The sequence below is a fragment of the Magallana gigas genome, chromosome 1 (genome assembly GCF_963853765.1).
Source record: "Magallana gigas chromosome 1, xbMagGiga1.1, whole genome shotgun sequence".
Taxonomy (NCBI): Eukaryota; Metazoa; Mollusca; class Bivalvia; order Ostreida; family Ostreidae; genus Magallana; species Magallana gigas.
Window position 1 is genome coordinate 62,517,197 of NC_088853.1, and position 16,915 is coordinate 62,534,111.

The 16,915-nt window shown below is 30.5% G+C and overlaps 1 protein-coding gene across 3 annotated transcripts in view; it reads left to right on the top strand.

Annotated features, from left to right (window-relative positions):
- Positions 1–9,132: 9,132 nt before the first annotated feature.
- Positions 9,133–16,915, top strand: part of LOC117681475 (uncharacterized) — a 47,257-nt gene continuing 39,474 nt past the window's right edge. The window contains exon 1 of one of the 3 annotated variants that reach the window (XM_066081160.1): positions 9,133–9,433. Coding sequence is in view for 2 of the 3 variants with exons in the window: in XM_066081000.1 (XP_065937072.1) it covers positions 10,544–10,555 (12 nt within the window). In the remaining variant the exon portion in view is untranslated. Of the gene's footprint in view, positions 9,434–9,477; positions 10,556–16,915 lie in introns of those variants that run through there. The other 2 variants (XM_066081000.1, XM_066081277.1) reach the window with 2 other exon arrangements.

A 16,915-nucleotide genomic window follows, 5' to 3' on the forward strand; every position in this document is an offset into this window, starting at 1 on the left:
AAATATTTTTTTCCTTGCAGATTATTTTTAACAGACTTTAAAATCTACGCGAACCAGATAAATTGCAAGTATATGGGATGAATTCTTACTGTGACCTGAGCGTAGCCTGGTCTCGGTAAGATTATTTTTTCTAACTTTGCAGCAGCTGCTTACATTTCTTCTACGAAGGACAGTCTCCTTCTTTTAATCACTTTAACCCCCTCCCTGTACTGGTTGCCTGGAAACATTGTTTCCATGTGGTGGCGGGAAACAGAATACAGGTTGTACTGCATTTCGGTTAAGTTGCTGTAAAATGAATAAAAAAGAAAGATTGGAATTAGCTCAATTAAGAAATATTAAGTACAAGTTTCAATACATGAACACAATTAAATCTGGATTTTATACCATTGGATTATTTGATAGATACATTTATATAAATTGTCTTTTTTTGGCATGTCTGATGAACTTATTGGGGACAATAATACCACTGGATTGGACTTACTTAACATGAAACCGGGCAATGTTACAACATTAAATATTGCAATTTTTGGTAGGAATATATGCTTACACAGTATAAATTTTCTGTCAAGGTTAAACATTGGTGGTATATATTTTACCATTCCAAATATATGACATTATACATGCTTATAATAACTTAGGAACCTATAACTGTCATCCACATGCTCTTTGATATGCCAGGGCATGAAGAAATATAAACAATTTAGTTTAAACTTAATTTGTATAGATCGAGGCCAATTTATAATATTCATAAAATTTAAATTAATATGAAAATGAAATGATTGGGAGAAGAAAAATTGGGTTCTTGTAAAATCAATAACAGCGACTTTTACAGAATGTATGGGTGCCATTTGATTTCTGTCCTTGCATATTTCAAATATTCTATATCATTAATGATTATATATTATTGATTACATTTTTAAAAATGTAGCATATCTTAAAAGTAATAAAATGTGCATGTCCAAACCCAGTTAAAAGCAAACGTTACTGCATCAGCGATTTAGTTATCATCAAGTGTACTGCATAAATGCTAATGCAGACTGAAAAAAAAATGTATTTGGGGCCTAATATCCTAAATCAAAAATGTATTACATGTGAAATAGTTCACCTTGATCTCTCTCAAAATGATTGATTATTGTTAATGATTGAAGGGCCTGCATGTCAGTTTTATCAATGTTTTAGTGCTTAGCCTAGCTGATTTTATGCAATAAATATGTAAAATGATGTATTACAAGAACAAGGTGTAAAATTGTAATGTTTTCACGTTTTTGAGTTTATCCGTTGTAAATTGTTAACATTTGGTTTAAGATTTCCTATATGCTAAAAATGATGTCATAATTGCACTTCTTTTAAAATGACAAGTTTCTATGAAGTGGCACACTCATGGTAGTGAAGGGGTAGGGATATGCGATATACAAACAAATTATTTTATATCCTGGTGAGAAATTGTGTTTGACAAAAATTAGTCAGTATTATATATTGTATTTATAAAGTAAAAAAGTTATCATAGTCTGTCAAAGTTACTGTTTCCACCATATTCGGACGATTTTAAATAGGGTTAAGATCTGTGAAAGAAATACTATTAAATTTATTAGATTTCTTAAATGTTTTTATTGATACATCATTGTCTTTTCTCTCTATAGCATGAATAATGAAACTATGAAGTTTTTGTAAATTTCCCTCAGTTTCAATAGTTTCTTGTTTATTTAATTCTCAGTACAGTGGACCCAGCTTTAATATAGGAGAAAACCCCCTGTTGAATGCAAATCATTAAAACTAACAGTTTGATGTACCTTTCAAAGCAAACGGATGAAATCTCCACCTCAAAGGCCACCGGAGCATCTTGCTCTACAGTCGGTAAAGTATGGAATTATTTAATGATATTATCTTAATACGATTATCGGTTCTTTCTTAATGATAAAACTTTTGATTTGCATAAAATAATTAAAATTCCCATTAAGAGTGTAAAAGTCAAATATTATGTAAGTTTTTTTAAATGTAAAATACTGCAAGGGAGGAAAATATTATTTGAAAAATCCCCTACTCTGAAAAATAAAGAAATAGACTATTTTACCATTATGTGTTTGACTTTTTGTCTGTCAGTATCAAACAGTTTCTGTCTCATTTGTTTTCAGAAACCGTTTGTCGCAAATGCTTAAAATTTTATTTCATTAAGGTGAGATTAATTTTCGTACAAGTCAAATGTCAGTTTCAAACAATCTTTGTTAAAACACGCCATATATTGGGATTTATTTTTGTACCAATAGGTAGCTTTGTTTAGGCGATAGGGGAAACCCCCAAGGTTTGACAAATTATTGATCGATAAAACAATAAACAATAAATGAAATCTAGTTTTATAAATATAAATTCTTTCCCCAAATTTTCGATTCACAATGTATTAATCTATAGGACAGAAGTTCGAATCCTTCTGCGGATTTTAAAATTATAAGATCTTATTAGCACATTACATGAACTTTAAGATGTCTTTTTTCATTTTTTTCACCTGTCAATCAAATGAAGAAGAATGCTAGGAAGCCTCTCTCCAGTCTGCAATAACTTCCCCCTTATCTTTATATGACATAGCCCCTATCATAATTAATATGAACATTTTTTTAGAATCAAGTCAAAATAAAATGCCAAAAAACCCCAATAATACTGTAATAATCAAAATAAAGCACTTTTTGTACTTGCCTGTAAATCCCCCTGCCTCGTTTGCAGAAGCTGTCTCCCTCCTTCCCCGCTCCCAGCCGTGGTGTTGCGCTCTCTCTCTCTCTCTCTCTCTCTCTCTCTCTCTCCTCTTTCTCACTATATATATGTGCTCATCACAAATATCTCTTTTGCTAAGCGGCGGATTTTAATGGAAATTGGAATTAACATTGAAGAAACATAATCGAATAAATGAGCAAATTAAACTACAAAAAATTAATAGTTTGTTTATGACAGTACATAAACAAGTCGGTGGTCGGGGTAATCGGCGCAGGCACAAACTCGGAGTTTAACATATTTCAATATCTTCATTTTAAGTGTTGTTAGACCTACAATTCTTAATTAAATAAATCAAATTATGTATGTTCATTTTGCTAATTAGTGTGGCTGACTTTTGTGCAAGTTTTACTTGGGTACGAGTTGAAATACGGAGATAGTACTTAAATATTTAACAAGCAATTGCAATCTGACTGAGACGGTTTATTGAATTTTTACGTCATGGAGGCGCAGCGAATATGCATGAAATTGGTGTGAACCACGGAAATGGACTTTTATTGGCAAAAAAATTGCTTAAATAACAAGCATTCTGAGAGTTTTGCATAAGCAATACACGTCCCCTACCGGTTTATAGAAATTTGTGAAAACAATGCACTGTTATGCAGAATATCATTTTTTAATGTCTGAACAGACCAACCCGATAACGAACCCGATTGTAACAAGCATTCTGGGAGTATTGCATAAGCAATACACGTCCCCTACCGGTTTGTATAATTTTATGAAAGCTTCGACGCATACATCTATTTCAAAACTATTATAAACGAGATAATATGCTTTAATCAGAGATAAATGAACAGATAAAATTCAAACTACATAGTTGATATAGAAATTTTAAAAAATGGGTTAAATAATACTCTTTATTTTATCTCCAGTAATTTCGCCAAGACCATTAAGTATTTGGTGGTAGAAATTTGTGAAAACAATGCACTGTAATGCAGAATATAATTTCTTACCGTCTTCTGTTCCCTGAATCAACAGACTAACCCGATAGCGAACCCGATTGTAATAATACAAAAAAAAAAACCATCGATTAAATTTACCACACAATGCTTGACACTATTCTGCAAATTGAACTTATTTGTTTGTTACAATTTCTCACTTGTTGAAAAAAAACCTTTAGATTTATCGCATTGTAATATACTTTCTTCTGCAAAACTGTAGCTATAATTGGATCATGATTAAAGGACTATGTGCGGTATGGTCAAATATCTGCCCCCGATTTCAACCAATTTTTAAAAAGTATCGTATAAAAATAAAATCTTCACAAATCATTGTATAGAGGATGCGAATAACTTTAATAATGATTTTGGTCATCATTGCTCATTCGCTGTGTATCTATGACGTCACCTAAATGGCCCAATTCTCGCAAATTTGCAAACAAATGAAAATATTCTCATTTTTGCTCTATATTTTGCATTCGGAAGTATAGAGCGCAGGTCTGCTCAAGTGCGATTTTAACATATGTTTTTCTTCAGATAGTTATACACATTATACTAAAATATGGTACTTGAGCAAGCCTGTGCTCGATGTTTCCCAGTCGAAAAACCATCGGAAAACACCCATATTTCGCTACAAAACATCAATTTATCAAAATAATGCAATTTTCATGACGTCATTGCTACATTATGACGTCATTGTGGTGATAACCTTTTACACCTTTATTTCCAATATGATTTTAACTATCTTTTACCTTATTTTTAAAGCTCTTTCTAAAACTTTGATTTTGGGGGCAAAATATGTATAAAACCGCACATAGTCCTTTCAAACAAACGATTATGTGCAAGATAAAATCGTGTTTATGCCCCCAAATTGAAAGTCAAGATAGAGCTTTTAATATATTTATTAGAACAAAAAAAAATATTTTAATATTTACTACTGGTTCACCTTGTCAAATATCTACAGTAACTTTATTCATATCAATTATTTAATCAATGCCATAATACATTTATGTGTTAATAGAAATTCACAAAGAGTACAATATAAGGCATTAATTTCTTGAAAAGGACACATTGAGCACGTGTTTGATCCAAAATCATTTTTTTATATGTTAATAAAATTATAATATGAACAATGGTATATATAAAGGTTTTGCAGCAGAATTTTCCATTTAAATGACGTCATAGAGGCACTGGAATGATTAATGTTGTAGAACTCTATAAGATTTCTGAAACTAGCATATTTAGATTAAGATGAAGTTTGATATCTTGTTTTTTTTTTAATTCATAAAAATTGTCAAAAAAGTCAAAAGCCAGACCTAACGCATACAATTCTAAATCTTTTTTCGAAAATCAAGACCATTGTTTGCCAAAATAACAGAAATGCAGAATTCTTTATCCTTTGATAATTTAATTGAACGCTGTTTCTTTCTTTGTTCTTCTCATTTGATCAAAGCTGTAGGGCATTTTGAAAGAATTACAAAAATTTCTCTTTATAATATTTATGGCATTGTGGCCTCAATTAAAAACCAAATTAAATAAATTCGTATCCTTTAGTACTTTTTATAATATCAAACTTATTTATCCATAAATTTCATAGAGCAATTTCAAATAAATGACAAATAGACTGTGTACCAATGCATAAGCTCTTAAGGTCTCTGATACACCTGCAAAAGTGAGAACTAGAAAAAGTCAAAGTTTTTATCTCATTTATTTAAACATCTGATTTACAGTTTATAAAAAAAACTATTTTATTATTTCAAGAAGTTAACGATGATACAATTTTAAAAAATAATTTGCTGTTTAAATATAAAATAAATAAAATCAACAACAGGGAAATGACAAGTGTACAGCAATCAAATATAGGAATGAAGTTTACCTTGAGCAAAAGGAAAAATAGTAATCGTTTAACATATATAATCTACTGGTAAAATATAACAACAAAATCATTTGCGACAAATAATAAACTATAATGAGACAGACGAAAACATGTATAAAATTTACAAATATATAAAAAAAAAAAATAGAGGTAAAAGTTGTTCAGTTTAATCCCAAAAAATGGAAATGCATCTGGTTAAAACAAATCAGCTTCATACAAAATGAAATATCATTGGCAACACTCAGTAATAACAGAAAAATGAATATAGAACTGGACTTTGTATCGGACATTTGCAAATAGTCAAAATAAACATATATCTAAACATGATAAACAATTAAAATAGCACCAATTCAAAGGTTTCAAGAAAGAATAGCCACTAAATCAAAAAATAATAATGGCACAAGAAAAAGTTTATAAAACATACTAATATAAACAACAGTGATATAGCATAAAAACTGTTTTTCAGTATACCTAAAATACTGAAATGTGCTCAGGTTTAAAAGATCAGCGATAATATCTTCAAACAAAATGAAATATGATTTGCAAATTGGAAATTATGATACTCAAACTTAATTACAAAATTAAGATGGAACTCAACTGTTCCCTTTGACATTAACAAGTTGCGCAGAAAAAAATTGTCTTAAGCTTTCAAATAGAAACATTTTACCAAAAAATTATCAATGTTGTGTAAGACATTACAAGGCACATGTTGACCAGCAAAACTTATGTACAACCCCTGAAAATATTTAACAAATTATATACAATGTAATACTGTAAAAGTACATGTCTTATAAAATAGTGTCTGAAGCAAAATTTGTAATTTTTCACCTGTTTGTAACTTTTAAACATTCAAAATTTTCAGAATTCTAGTATAAAATGAACTCCACTTTCAAAACAAAAATTAAATATGATCATATAACAGCCAACAAATCGCTCTAAAAAGTCAAAGATTTCTAAGGAACATTTGATTTAAAAGACAAAATTGAATTTAGACAGTCATCAGCACTGATCTTATAGCATATCAGAGAGCAAAAGCCTGTCGTCCAGCTGTTCATCTTCTACCTGATCTTTCTTTACTTGCTCCAGATCTTCCTTCTCCATAGGCATCTGCTCCTCCCTGAAAGATTATTAAATAAAATTTAAATTAAGAATGAAACCATTTCACAGCTTGACATTTACCCTAGTCAGGAAGACCAGGACCAGTTTAAATAAAACGTATTTCGTTAGTCATTTGTTTACTTGACATGTGTAAATTTATCTAAAAAAGTTTCAAAAATTAAATAGAAAAAGGACAGTTTGGTAATAAGTTTATCTCTATTTTGTTATAACTTTATCAATGAATTAATTTGAATTGTTGATCAGTGCATCAAATAGAAATGCAGTTGAATTACTGTTGATTCAGATTGAATTGAACTTATTTCAATATTGAAGTATAAAGGTGTAGATTTTAGTTCTTACAAAGTTCTGATTAACCTGACCAGACAAACGTAAAAAAAAACAATAGAAAAAAAGGAGTAAAGGTAAAGCAAATTGTTAAGTAATATCTTCCATTCATTCAATAAAAGTTTTAAATACATAACAGAATGCAATATCACAAATATTTAACAATATAAGAAAATTTAAACCTCATGCTAAATGTGTAGTAAGATATACCATGACAAAGCTATGCGCAAAAATCATGTTTAATGTTTATGAACAAATGGATTTATGAAAAACATTTAAGTTTCTATTTGAAAAATAAGCTTATTAATAATAGCAAGAATAAAAAAACAATAAAGAACTATATTTTAGTAATACAGAACTGCAGTTTTCAACCTGTTTTGATGTTAAATAATGAAGTATTTTTAGACAGTTGAAGTTGAACTTTGAAAATGTAAATGTGTTGTTTAGTTAACTTCATAAACATGAAAAGGAAGAAAATGTACACCCTCATTTCAACACATATGGTGACACATTTATGTTCTGACAAATTTAAGTCAATATAACCCTTTCATAGAAATTAAAGTTAATCTCAATGTCAAATTTTACAATTAAATCTGAACTATTATTCAGGGTTAAAACTTACACTGCAGTCACAATGCATCCCTTTTTCTTTCCGTCGACATATTTGCTCTCGATAAACTCATGCGTTGGGAGGAGACTGTCAATATGTCTAGACGTACATGTCAACACTTCTCCATTCAGGAAAATAGCCAAACTGCCTCTGCAAAATAACAATAACATATTACAATGTACATAAAACTAGATCCAGCATAAACAACATAAAACCTAAAAACATCAGCTTTGTAAATTTGCACAAACACAAAAGATCAAGGCACACATACTACTGTCACAATATTATATACTTTTCAAACTTTGTAAATTAAAAGTTATCAGTTTTCATCTGTTCATGGTTTGATTATCAAAAATAGCACCATAAAAATACACTAAATGTTTATAAATTTCCATGATTTTAAGTGTTTATTTTAAAAAGCAAATTCATACAAAAATGCCAATTACTTAAAATCAAATGAAATTACTCTCAAAGTGAAAATAAAAAAAGATTGCCCTTGTCAATGCATCATGATACTTTTAATGGCTTGATCCCCCAAAAATTTCTCTACAAAAATAACATTACTGGCAACAACCATTTTTCAAATAAAAATTTGAGAGAGAGATTTTACAACGTAACATTCCAACCCTCATACATGCAGCATAAGAATAAAGAAACTAAACATTTAAAACACATAAAAAATTTTAACAATGAAGTATTCAGTGTTTGAAATGTTTAGTTTCTTTATTCTTATGCTGCATGTATGAGGGTTGGAATATTACGTTGTAAAATCTCTCTCTCTCTCTCTCTCTCTGTACTTTTGTGCAATCATTTTAGAATTATCAGAGTTCTATTTGTATGAATTTAATTCATCTATTTTAGATCCATGGTTTTAATAACGATTTCAACACAATGACTAAAAGTTTGTAAAGTTCACGATGTAATAAGATTTTTCGTTAAAATTTCGACGCTATTTCACATCAGTAAAGTGGTGTGTTCTAAATGCTTGCAAAAAGTGACCTGTATTATCTCATTCATCTTTTTAATCAATCAGGGTTTTTTTCTACATACATGTATGTGTACCCGGTAAATAATTTCTTATCGTAAGTTAATACTTTGAAATTCCCGCATTTATAGAGTTGCTGAATTGTTCCAAATGTACACAAAGTTAGTTGTAAATTCCAATGACACCTAACAAGACAGACAATAACACCTGTTGTGTATAGAACCCAAGATGAAAGACAATGCTGTGTATCTGATCAGCTTCCGTATATCGCACGAGTGATTGTTTTCATGTGAAATCACGAGGCCATTACCAGCTATACGGAAATAAAGTTGAAAAATATTTTATGAAATGCGGGTATATTTTTAATACATGTACAATGCTTGAATATAATTTAACAAGAGTTTGTTCATGTATTTATCTATAATCTATAATTATACCCCCGCAAACGAAGTTTAGGGGGGTATATTGGTTTCACCCTGTCCGTCTGTCTGTCTGTCCGTCTGTCTGTTCTTACATTTTTGAATTGTGAGCTAAATATTTTGTCCAGACAGCACTTATGAGCTAAAAAAAATTATGAGCTTAGCTCATAAAATTGGAATAAAAATTCACTAATATCATTGTTGTGAGTTTTAAATGAAGAATAACAACGAATCAAATTTAGCTCGTAAATTTTGGATTACTCCTTGATAGACTCGTAATTGGATTACTTCCCTTTGACCAGATTAAAAATTCGCGCCTTTCCTAATGAGTCGATTTTACGCGCAACTTCCGGTAAATGACGTGAAGGCGCGCATTCATCTTTAGGAGCTACAGCAGAACAGGTAAGGCTTTTTCATTGATTACTCTCTGTGAACTTATTATAACTCTTGGTGACTTATTATTTCAACAATCGTATAAAGTGATTTTTACATTGTATTTGTATTCATCGTATCATATCAAAGCGATGAACTAGATTTATAAATGTATTTTTTCGAATTCGAACGTAGTGACAGTAGATACACGTTTTATTTTTTGACAGACACCTAGTTATGTTCGGTTAATTCCCGAGACTTTTGGGTGTAAGATCGTTGCCCCAACGCAAGATTTATGACAACGGTCATTTTTGTATTTGCTTGTTGCAAGAACTAAATTAATTGTTCAAAAACATTGCGCTGGCGAGGAAATAACTGAAGGTTGAACAGTATACTTGAATCCGCTTTGTTACCATTAAATATATTTAACGTTTTAATACACCCCATTCCAATAATTTTTTATTCAGACAGGGCTGAGAATTATTTTTGAGGCTCGGCGGCAATAGCCATATGCACAGAGGGTTCCGCTCTGGTAATCAGATAGTCAATTTGTCCGGAAAAATTATCAGATTAATCAATTATTGATACAGTGAAGTTGCCTTTAACGAATCACTAAGTAAATTCGCGTTGATAGTGTATAAATTAGCCGCGTTTTTGTGGTCTTTGATTTAAGTATAGAATAAAATATAACTTGTTTCAAGAAATAATTTTATCAATGAAAAGATGCATGTATAATCTGTATGTCAATAGTATGAAATGAAATAATTTACCTTGCATTAGCAATGAAATAAGACGGAAGTCTTTATTTTGTTTGTAAATGCTAAAAAAAAAATTTTTCTCTTTATAACTATAAGATGGTTTCAAAGTGGGCGCCATTTGACAGGAAGTAATAACTAATTGTTTGAACAGTCCCTCTTTTCACCTTGACAATTCACTTTAATTATTTTTCTGTTATATAAAATGCCATTAAATAATTAATTGTGCATGATTAAAAATAATTTGAATTTTATTTATTAGTTTTCAACCCCGATTGGAAATTGAAAGTAATCAGAATTTCCTGAAAGTCACACATTCTAAAGCCAGTCACTTTTGATTTAGAAATTACATGTTTAAATAATTCTCAATGGTTCAAACAACCAAATGTGTACACAGGTAAGGTCATTCCTGCGTGCGGTCATCCGTAAAAACTATGGATGTGTTGGTAGCTTTCATCTTACAAAGAAGGATGTGTTGAAGTGTAAAGTTCTACATGTATAATGCGTTGTAAAGAGTTACTTTGTACACAAGAGGGGTGTCAACCAACTAAACAAAAGAATATACAGGTGTAAAAGGTGTTTTGTATATAGGAACAGCAGTTTACACCCAAGTTTTGGGGTTATGTGTTATGCATGGGTGTTTACTATACACAATACTTCACGCTAACAGGTTAATTCTTGTAAGAATAAAAGTGGATTGTTGCGTCCTCGACTTGGGCATTTTTGCATATGGCAATTTTTTCCCAAAATTCAATGTGGTAGAAATCATTTTAATGAGCAAAATCACAAAGGCTTGGTGAAGTTCCTAATTATTTGTTCCAGAAGAAAAAAATTGGTTAAAATTCATTTGGTAATCTTAGGTGTAGTTCTGTGTATTGCAATAAATAAATTCACTGAAAACATTCGTTTCAATCATGGTAAAAAAAAAAGTGTATTCAATGTACACTTAAAAAGAAGTAACGGGACAACACTCGCCATCTTGGATTTATAGGGGGGTCTCTGTTCAAGCTATGTTTTAAACAAGTTCTACTAATTTCTCCATCGATTTCTGACAAGATTTAGGTTGCGAAGATGATCAATTAACTGATCCGTGTCGTCAGACTACATCTGTATGCCGCATAATAAACACATCATTCCGAATGTACCAGTACTAGAAACTTGCCAAACTAATTCTTTAGTGCACACTAGTTTATTGCAGATGATAGCCTCAGGTAATTTATGGTTGCGATTCAGAAAATGATTACTGATATGTAAAGAAATAAACTGGATGGTGCTTTTTACCAATCAAGAGCAAATGAATTTTAAATGCTGGTCAACTGTTAAACAATCAAAACACAAGGTTTATTTCAATCAAGCTGGCCACATAACAAGGATTCAATTTTGTTCAAATGAAGGACCACATCCAATTTCAAGAGGAGATAATAAAGAATGATTGAAAATTTATTTTGACATTTAAAAAAAACGATGTGGCAAGAAAAGTTCCAAGTTTGTTCAAATCATGATTTCTCAGAGGTAGGGTGCATGGGCCTGCAATTGAGTGGAATTTTTACATAGGAGTATATTACCCTATTATTTACCAACATCAGATAATTACGTTAAAACATCCCATAAAAATTAAAAACAAACTAGTGTATTATTATGTCAAATAAGAATGAAGTGAAAGTAAGGAATTGTTTATTCAAATGTTACATTAAGTCTTATACCATGGCATTGGAATCTCGTACCATAGCATACAATCTCATAGCATATCTGTCTTAGCATAACACAGCATACAGCATAATTTTTAACTTGGTTTTTAATGATTTAATTTTAAAGAAATAATGTTTACATTGCAGATTAGTGGTAAACTTTGGCTTTTTATAATTTAACTTTGAAATGCTGGAACTCTTCTGTATGAGAAGGTGTTGTGTTCAAATCTCATAGCATACTATATCATTAAGCCTCCATTTCAATTTCTCAAAGCATAGCATAAAATCTCATAGCATTCCATTAAAATAGCATTAAATTGTAAACGATATGCAATCACTAAAATCCTCTCTTTGGTGATAAAGCAACATTCTCATAGAAAAAACACATAACCTGCATTAATGGTGTGCACTGTGTGTGTAAAGTCATATATAGGCATTTAGTTAAATAGTATTTCATGTTATTTTATTGATATATTTGCATGTACAGACCCCGAAACGTTCTACTATGCCAGCGGCATGGTTCGATTTGCGAACAGTATGGTTCGCTTTGTGAATGGTACGGTTCATTTTGTGAACAGTACGGTTTGTTTCTTGCATGGTACGCTTTGCTTTGCTGGGTTACCATTACATTATATTGCATGCATTTTGCATGGTACCGTTCGCTTTATGGACGGTACAGATCATTTTGTGAATGGTACGGTTCATTTCTTGCGCAGTACAGTTCGTTTTGTAACTAAACGGTACGGTTTATTTTCTTGCATAGTATGGTTCGTTTTTGAGGTGTAGTGTATGTTTCACGGTCTGTATTACTAGAAATATATTGGGTTTTTTTTTGCATTTTTTGCTGGGGCCCATTCAATTGGGAAAAATAGCGACAAAACAATAAAATTGGGAAAATTCGATTTTATATATTATGAAAGTTGATGATTTCTATCATTTATTCAAATACTAATTAAAGCACAATGCTTCTTTTACTAGAGTTCTTGAAATTATTTATTATTCTGTTCAGTCATTCTTGAAAATTATGACAATTAATAACCAATCCAAAGTTTTCTTTTTTAAGGTACTTCACTACACCGAGACTTATACTTTTTAAGACACTACGTCTCAAGATGGCGATTTAAATGTTTTATTAAACTGTTTGTATCAATCGATTCAGATGTATATCGTCATAGCTAAGTGGTAAAAGTATCAGGCTTGTGAACCGCAGGTCATGAGTTCGAATCCATCTGGTGCTTGTGTTTATGTTTACTGAATGAAATTTTTTAAAACATCATTTTTTATCTAAAATTGCACATTTTTTCGCCTATTTGACATATATTCTTCTTATCCATCATGCTTTCTATCATAATCAAGTAATTTTCTGCTGATTTGAGAAACTGTTTCACGGTGTAGTGAGGCACCTTAAATACAGTTAAGATTTTTTTATCAAAAATTTGGGAAAATATTAGGAAATTTCCAATTGGGACTGGTGCCAAATTTTAGCCCCAAATCAGGCCTTAAAAAACACTGTAATTGCATAAACACTCTGTGACTTGGCCATGCATATTATAATATACAGGTATGCATGCAGCAGTGATATATTTTTGGCTGACTCTTAAAGAGAATGTAAAATAAATTTTAAGCTTAAAGTCCATATCAGTGAGTTTTATATTAGCTGATTTTACTTTAAAAGAAATTTTATTATTTATCATGAAATTAAAATGATAAAATTGAGTTGCATTTAATGTGTAAGGTATTCCATATTCTGCAATGAAGGCTTGTATGACATTAGATTATAACACATCTATGACATGTATGAATATCTACATTTCAGTTAATATATTTTGCTCCTAATATTTGGATAGATTTAGCTCCCAATATTTGAATAGATTTAGCTCCCAATATTTGAACAGATTGTGTTGCAATCCCAAGATGCATTATCCCATAATGCATCATTTTCCAAGGATTAGACATGGAGGATTACCAAAAATACCTCCTTTCTCAGGACATTTTATTAAGTTTGATCCTCAGTGTGCTGCTTTTGATGTTTGTAGTTTCGTTATGTATTTTAAAAAAACATGAGAAATGGAATCAGATATTCAGAAGGTGGAATGGAGAAAATACTAATTAGGTAAAATTTTATGATTGTAAGGAAACTTGTCTTCATCATGTTCTTGTTTCAACTCTGCCTCAAAAGTCAACATGATGCTGTTCTGGTGATATCATATGTACTTTATAATAACTTTACCTGCTCTTATACCGTGAGAGATGATCTTGATCCAGAGTCAATGGAAATGGTACCAAAACGAGTACTAGAATTTGAATCAATTGTTGAATTTGAGGATGTTATTCAGTACTGCATTCTCATGCAAATACATTATTATTAAGGTAAGTTTGACTTAAAAGCCTGTAGTTCTTTTGATTTTTTGGAAGTTTGCAAAATTATTTATTTTTGATATTATTAAACCTTGCAATAAAATATTACAAAAGCATGCTTGACTCATAATCCCTTTATTTTTGGCCTTATATAGACATATATAGCATTTAATAGTATATGTTCATAATTATCAGCTAAGCTCATGATTTTTAGACAGTTAGTTTTCCCATGGTTCAATAGGAAAACAGACTCCATTTTGAATAAGAAGGATTGAGGCAAGCTAGGGATTACACTTTACAAAGAATGATGAATGACCATGAATTGCCTGTTGGATTTTTACTCATTATGTCTGCATTTGATTTCTCAGAAATATGTAGTATGTGTGGAGATTTTGACTTTGATGTGCTGGAAATCTTTGTTGATGGACACAATGCTTTATTTTTCTATGATATACTTGAATTGCAAGCAACTGTCTTTTACTGTTTGGTGAATGGATTTGAATATAAGAAGTATGTTATTCAATTATAGAAGGTGAGAATTTTTTAAGTGTTTCAGGTTTAGAAGTCATTTTGTAAGGAAATTTAACTTAACAGTAAACAATATATATATCAATATATATATATATATATATATATATATATATATATATATATATATATATATATATATATATACACACACACACACACACACACATACTGGTTTATATTACATAAAGAGGTATAGATTTCCATAAAAACACTCAGAGGTATATGCTTTATTCTTCCATTTTAGTAAAATGGCATAGCAGTTTATGTTTACTTCACACTTAAGATACCATTCATCATCCATTTTTTACAGGTTTCTTTATAGGTGCCTCGCAATACCAATATAATTTTTGTTCACTATCCGAGGTATTCCTTTTAAGGTTATATCCAAATATGGTATATACCTCAGTATGGTAATAATCTTATTAGCGAATTGTAAATTGTTACTGTGTTTTCCATGTTGATACAATGGTTTAGACATTCGAGGAAAACAATATTCACTGAGCCGAATGGCGAGTTGAATATTTTACTAAAGAGGGCTAAATTATCACATTAATGAAAAACACAATAACTGTTTTATTAATAATTAAAAAACTCATAATTCAATCTACCCTTATAACATATTTTTGTTTACATTTGTTGCAGTCTCATTTGGATATAATCAGGAGTAAGGGGATCAAAATTTATATAACCTAGTGGATTAATTTGGATTTCTGAAATATATTTTGGATGTAGCGCCCCCCCCACAAAAAACGCAAAAAAATTCCCGGGAGGGGGGGGGGGTCAAATGAATGAGGGAGGAACTGGACAACTCGCCCAAGCAAAGACAAATATAGCTCTCATAATTTTTATATGAGCATTTTAAGGAGAAAAAAGATTCATGTGTAACAGGAGAGTAGAAAATACAGCGCAACAGCCCGGGATTCCAAACTTTGGATAATGCAATAACTTTGTTAAGCTGAATATGCTAAACGAGCAAACGTATTTGCAGAATATGTGTTGATTACCCGCAAATTAGCAATTTAACACACAGTTCATGAATGAAGATGTTAAGAAGTAAGAATGAAATATATAGCCAAAAATCTTTGTTATGTAATCAATGTTTGTGACATTTTTTCGATTACAACAAATACGAATTTGGGAAATATCTGTGTTTAATCAATAATTCTCATCACAAACTAGATAAATTATTCGTATTATGTATAAAAAGCGGAACAAACCACTTTTTTACGGTAAATTCATTAATTTACCAAATTGGCAACAAACAATAAAATGACTCAAGTCTTTGTTTATATTACTAAGAGTTCTTGACACTATCTACCTTGTAACTTAACAGTTGACGTTGAAATTGTGGTCAGTCATTAGAAATGCATATATAAACCATTCTGGACATTAACTTTGAAATAATAATTTTTAGTTGAAATCACGTCTAAGCCCCTATAACCTAAACTTAACCATAAACGTTTAACACTTTAAAGAAAAATGTTATCTACTCGTAGAGCGAGTTGCTTAGTTCTTTATACACTCCTAGTTTCGGGAGCATTATTTGTTCACGAAAGTGCATCAAGAATCATAAATTAATGTTTCAGTATACGTAAAACGAGTATTATTTACTGATAACTCATGAATTATGCAAATAGCTATTTTTTCAATACTTGTTGATGACTTTTGTATATATGTTAAAAATAAAACATAGATTCTTTCAAATCAGTAAAAATGCCGTCTTATTTTCCAATACCCACTTATTAACACGCTGCAGTCAATAAAAATAGGGAGAAATTTCTGTGACACGTACATTATATCTTGAGTATATTTTAGCATTGAATAATTATTTTTTGAAAGATGTGGCCACATAACTGCAACGGTGTGTGCATACAAATTGAAAAACGCGTGCAAGCGCGTTATGATGATTATTTTTTTTTGTACACATCGTTGCAATTATAAGACTATGTCTTTCAAAAAATAATAATTCAATGCTTATTTTTATGTTTTTAAACATTCATTCTCTTTCCGAAAAAATGAGTTATTTTTTAAAATTTCTGCCTTAATCAACTAGTAATGTGCAATTTATGGAAGAACCATTGGAACAGCCGAATCATGCTGACAAAAATAGTGCACAGAAATTTGATAACTTGTAAGAGAATTTTATTTTTCATTCACTAATTTGATGAATTCACTTTTGG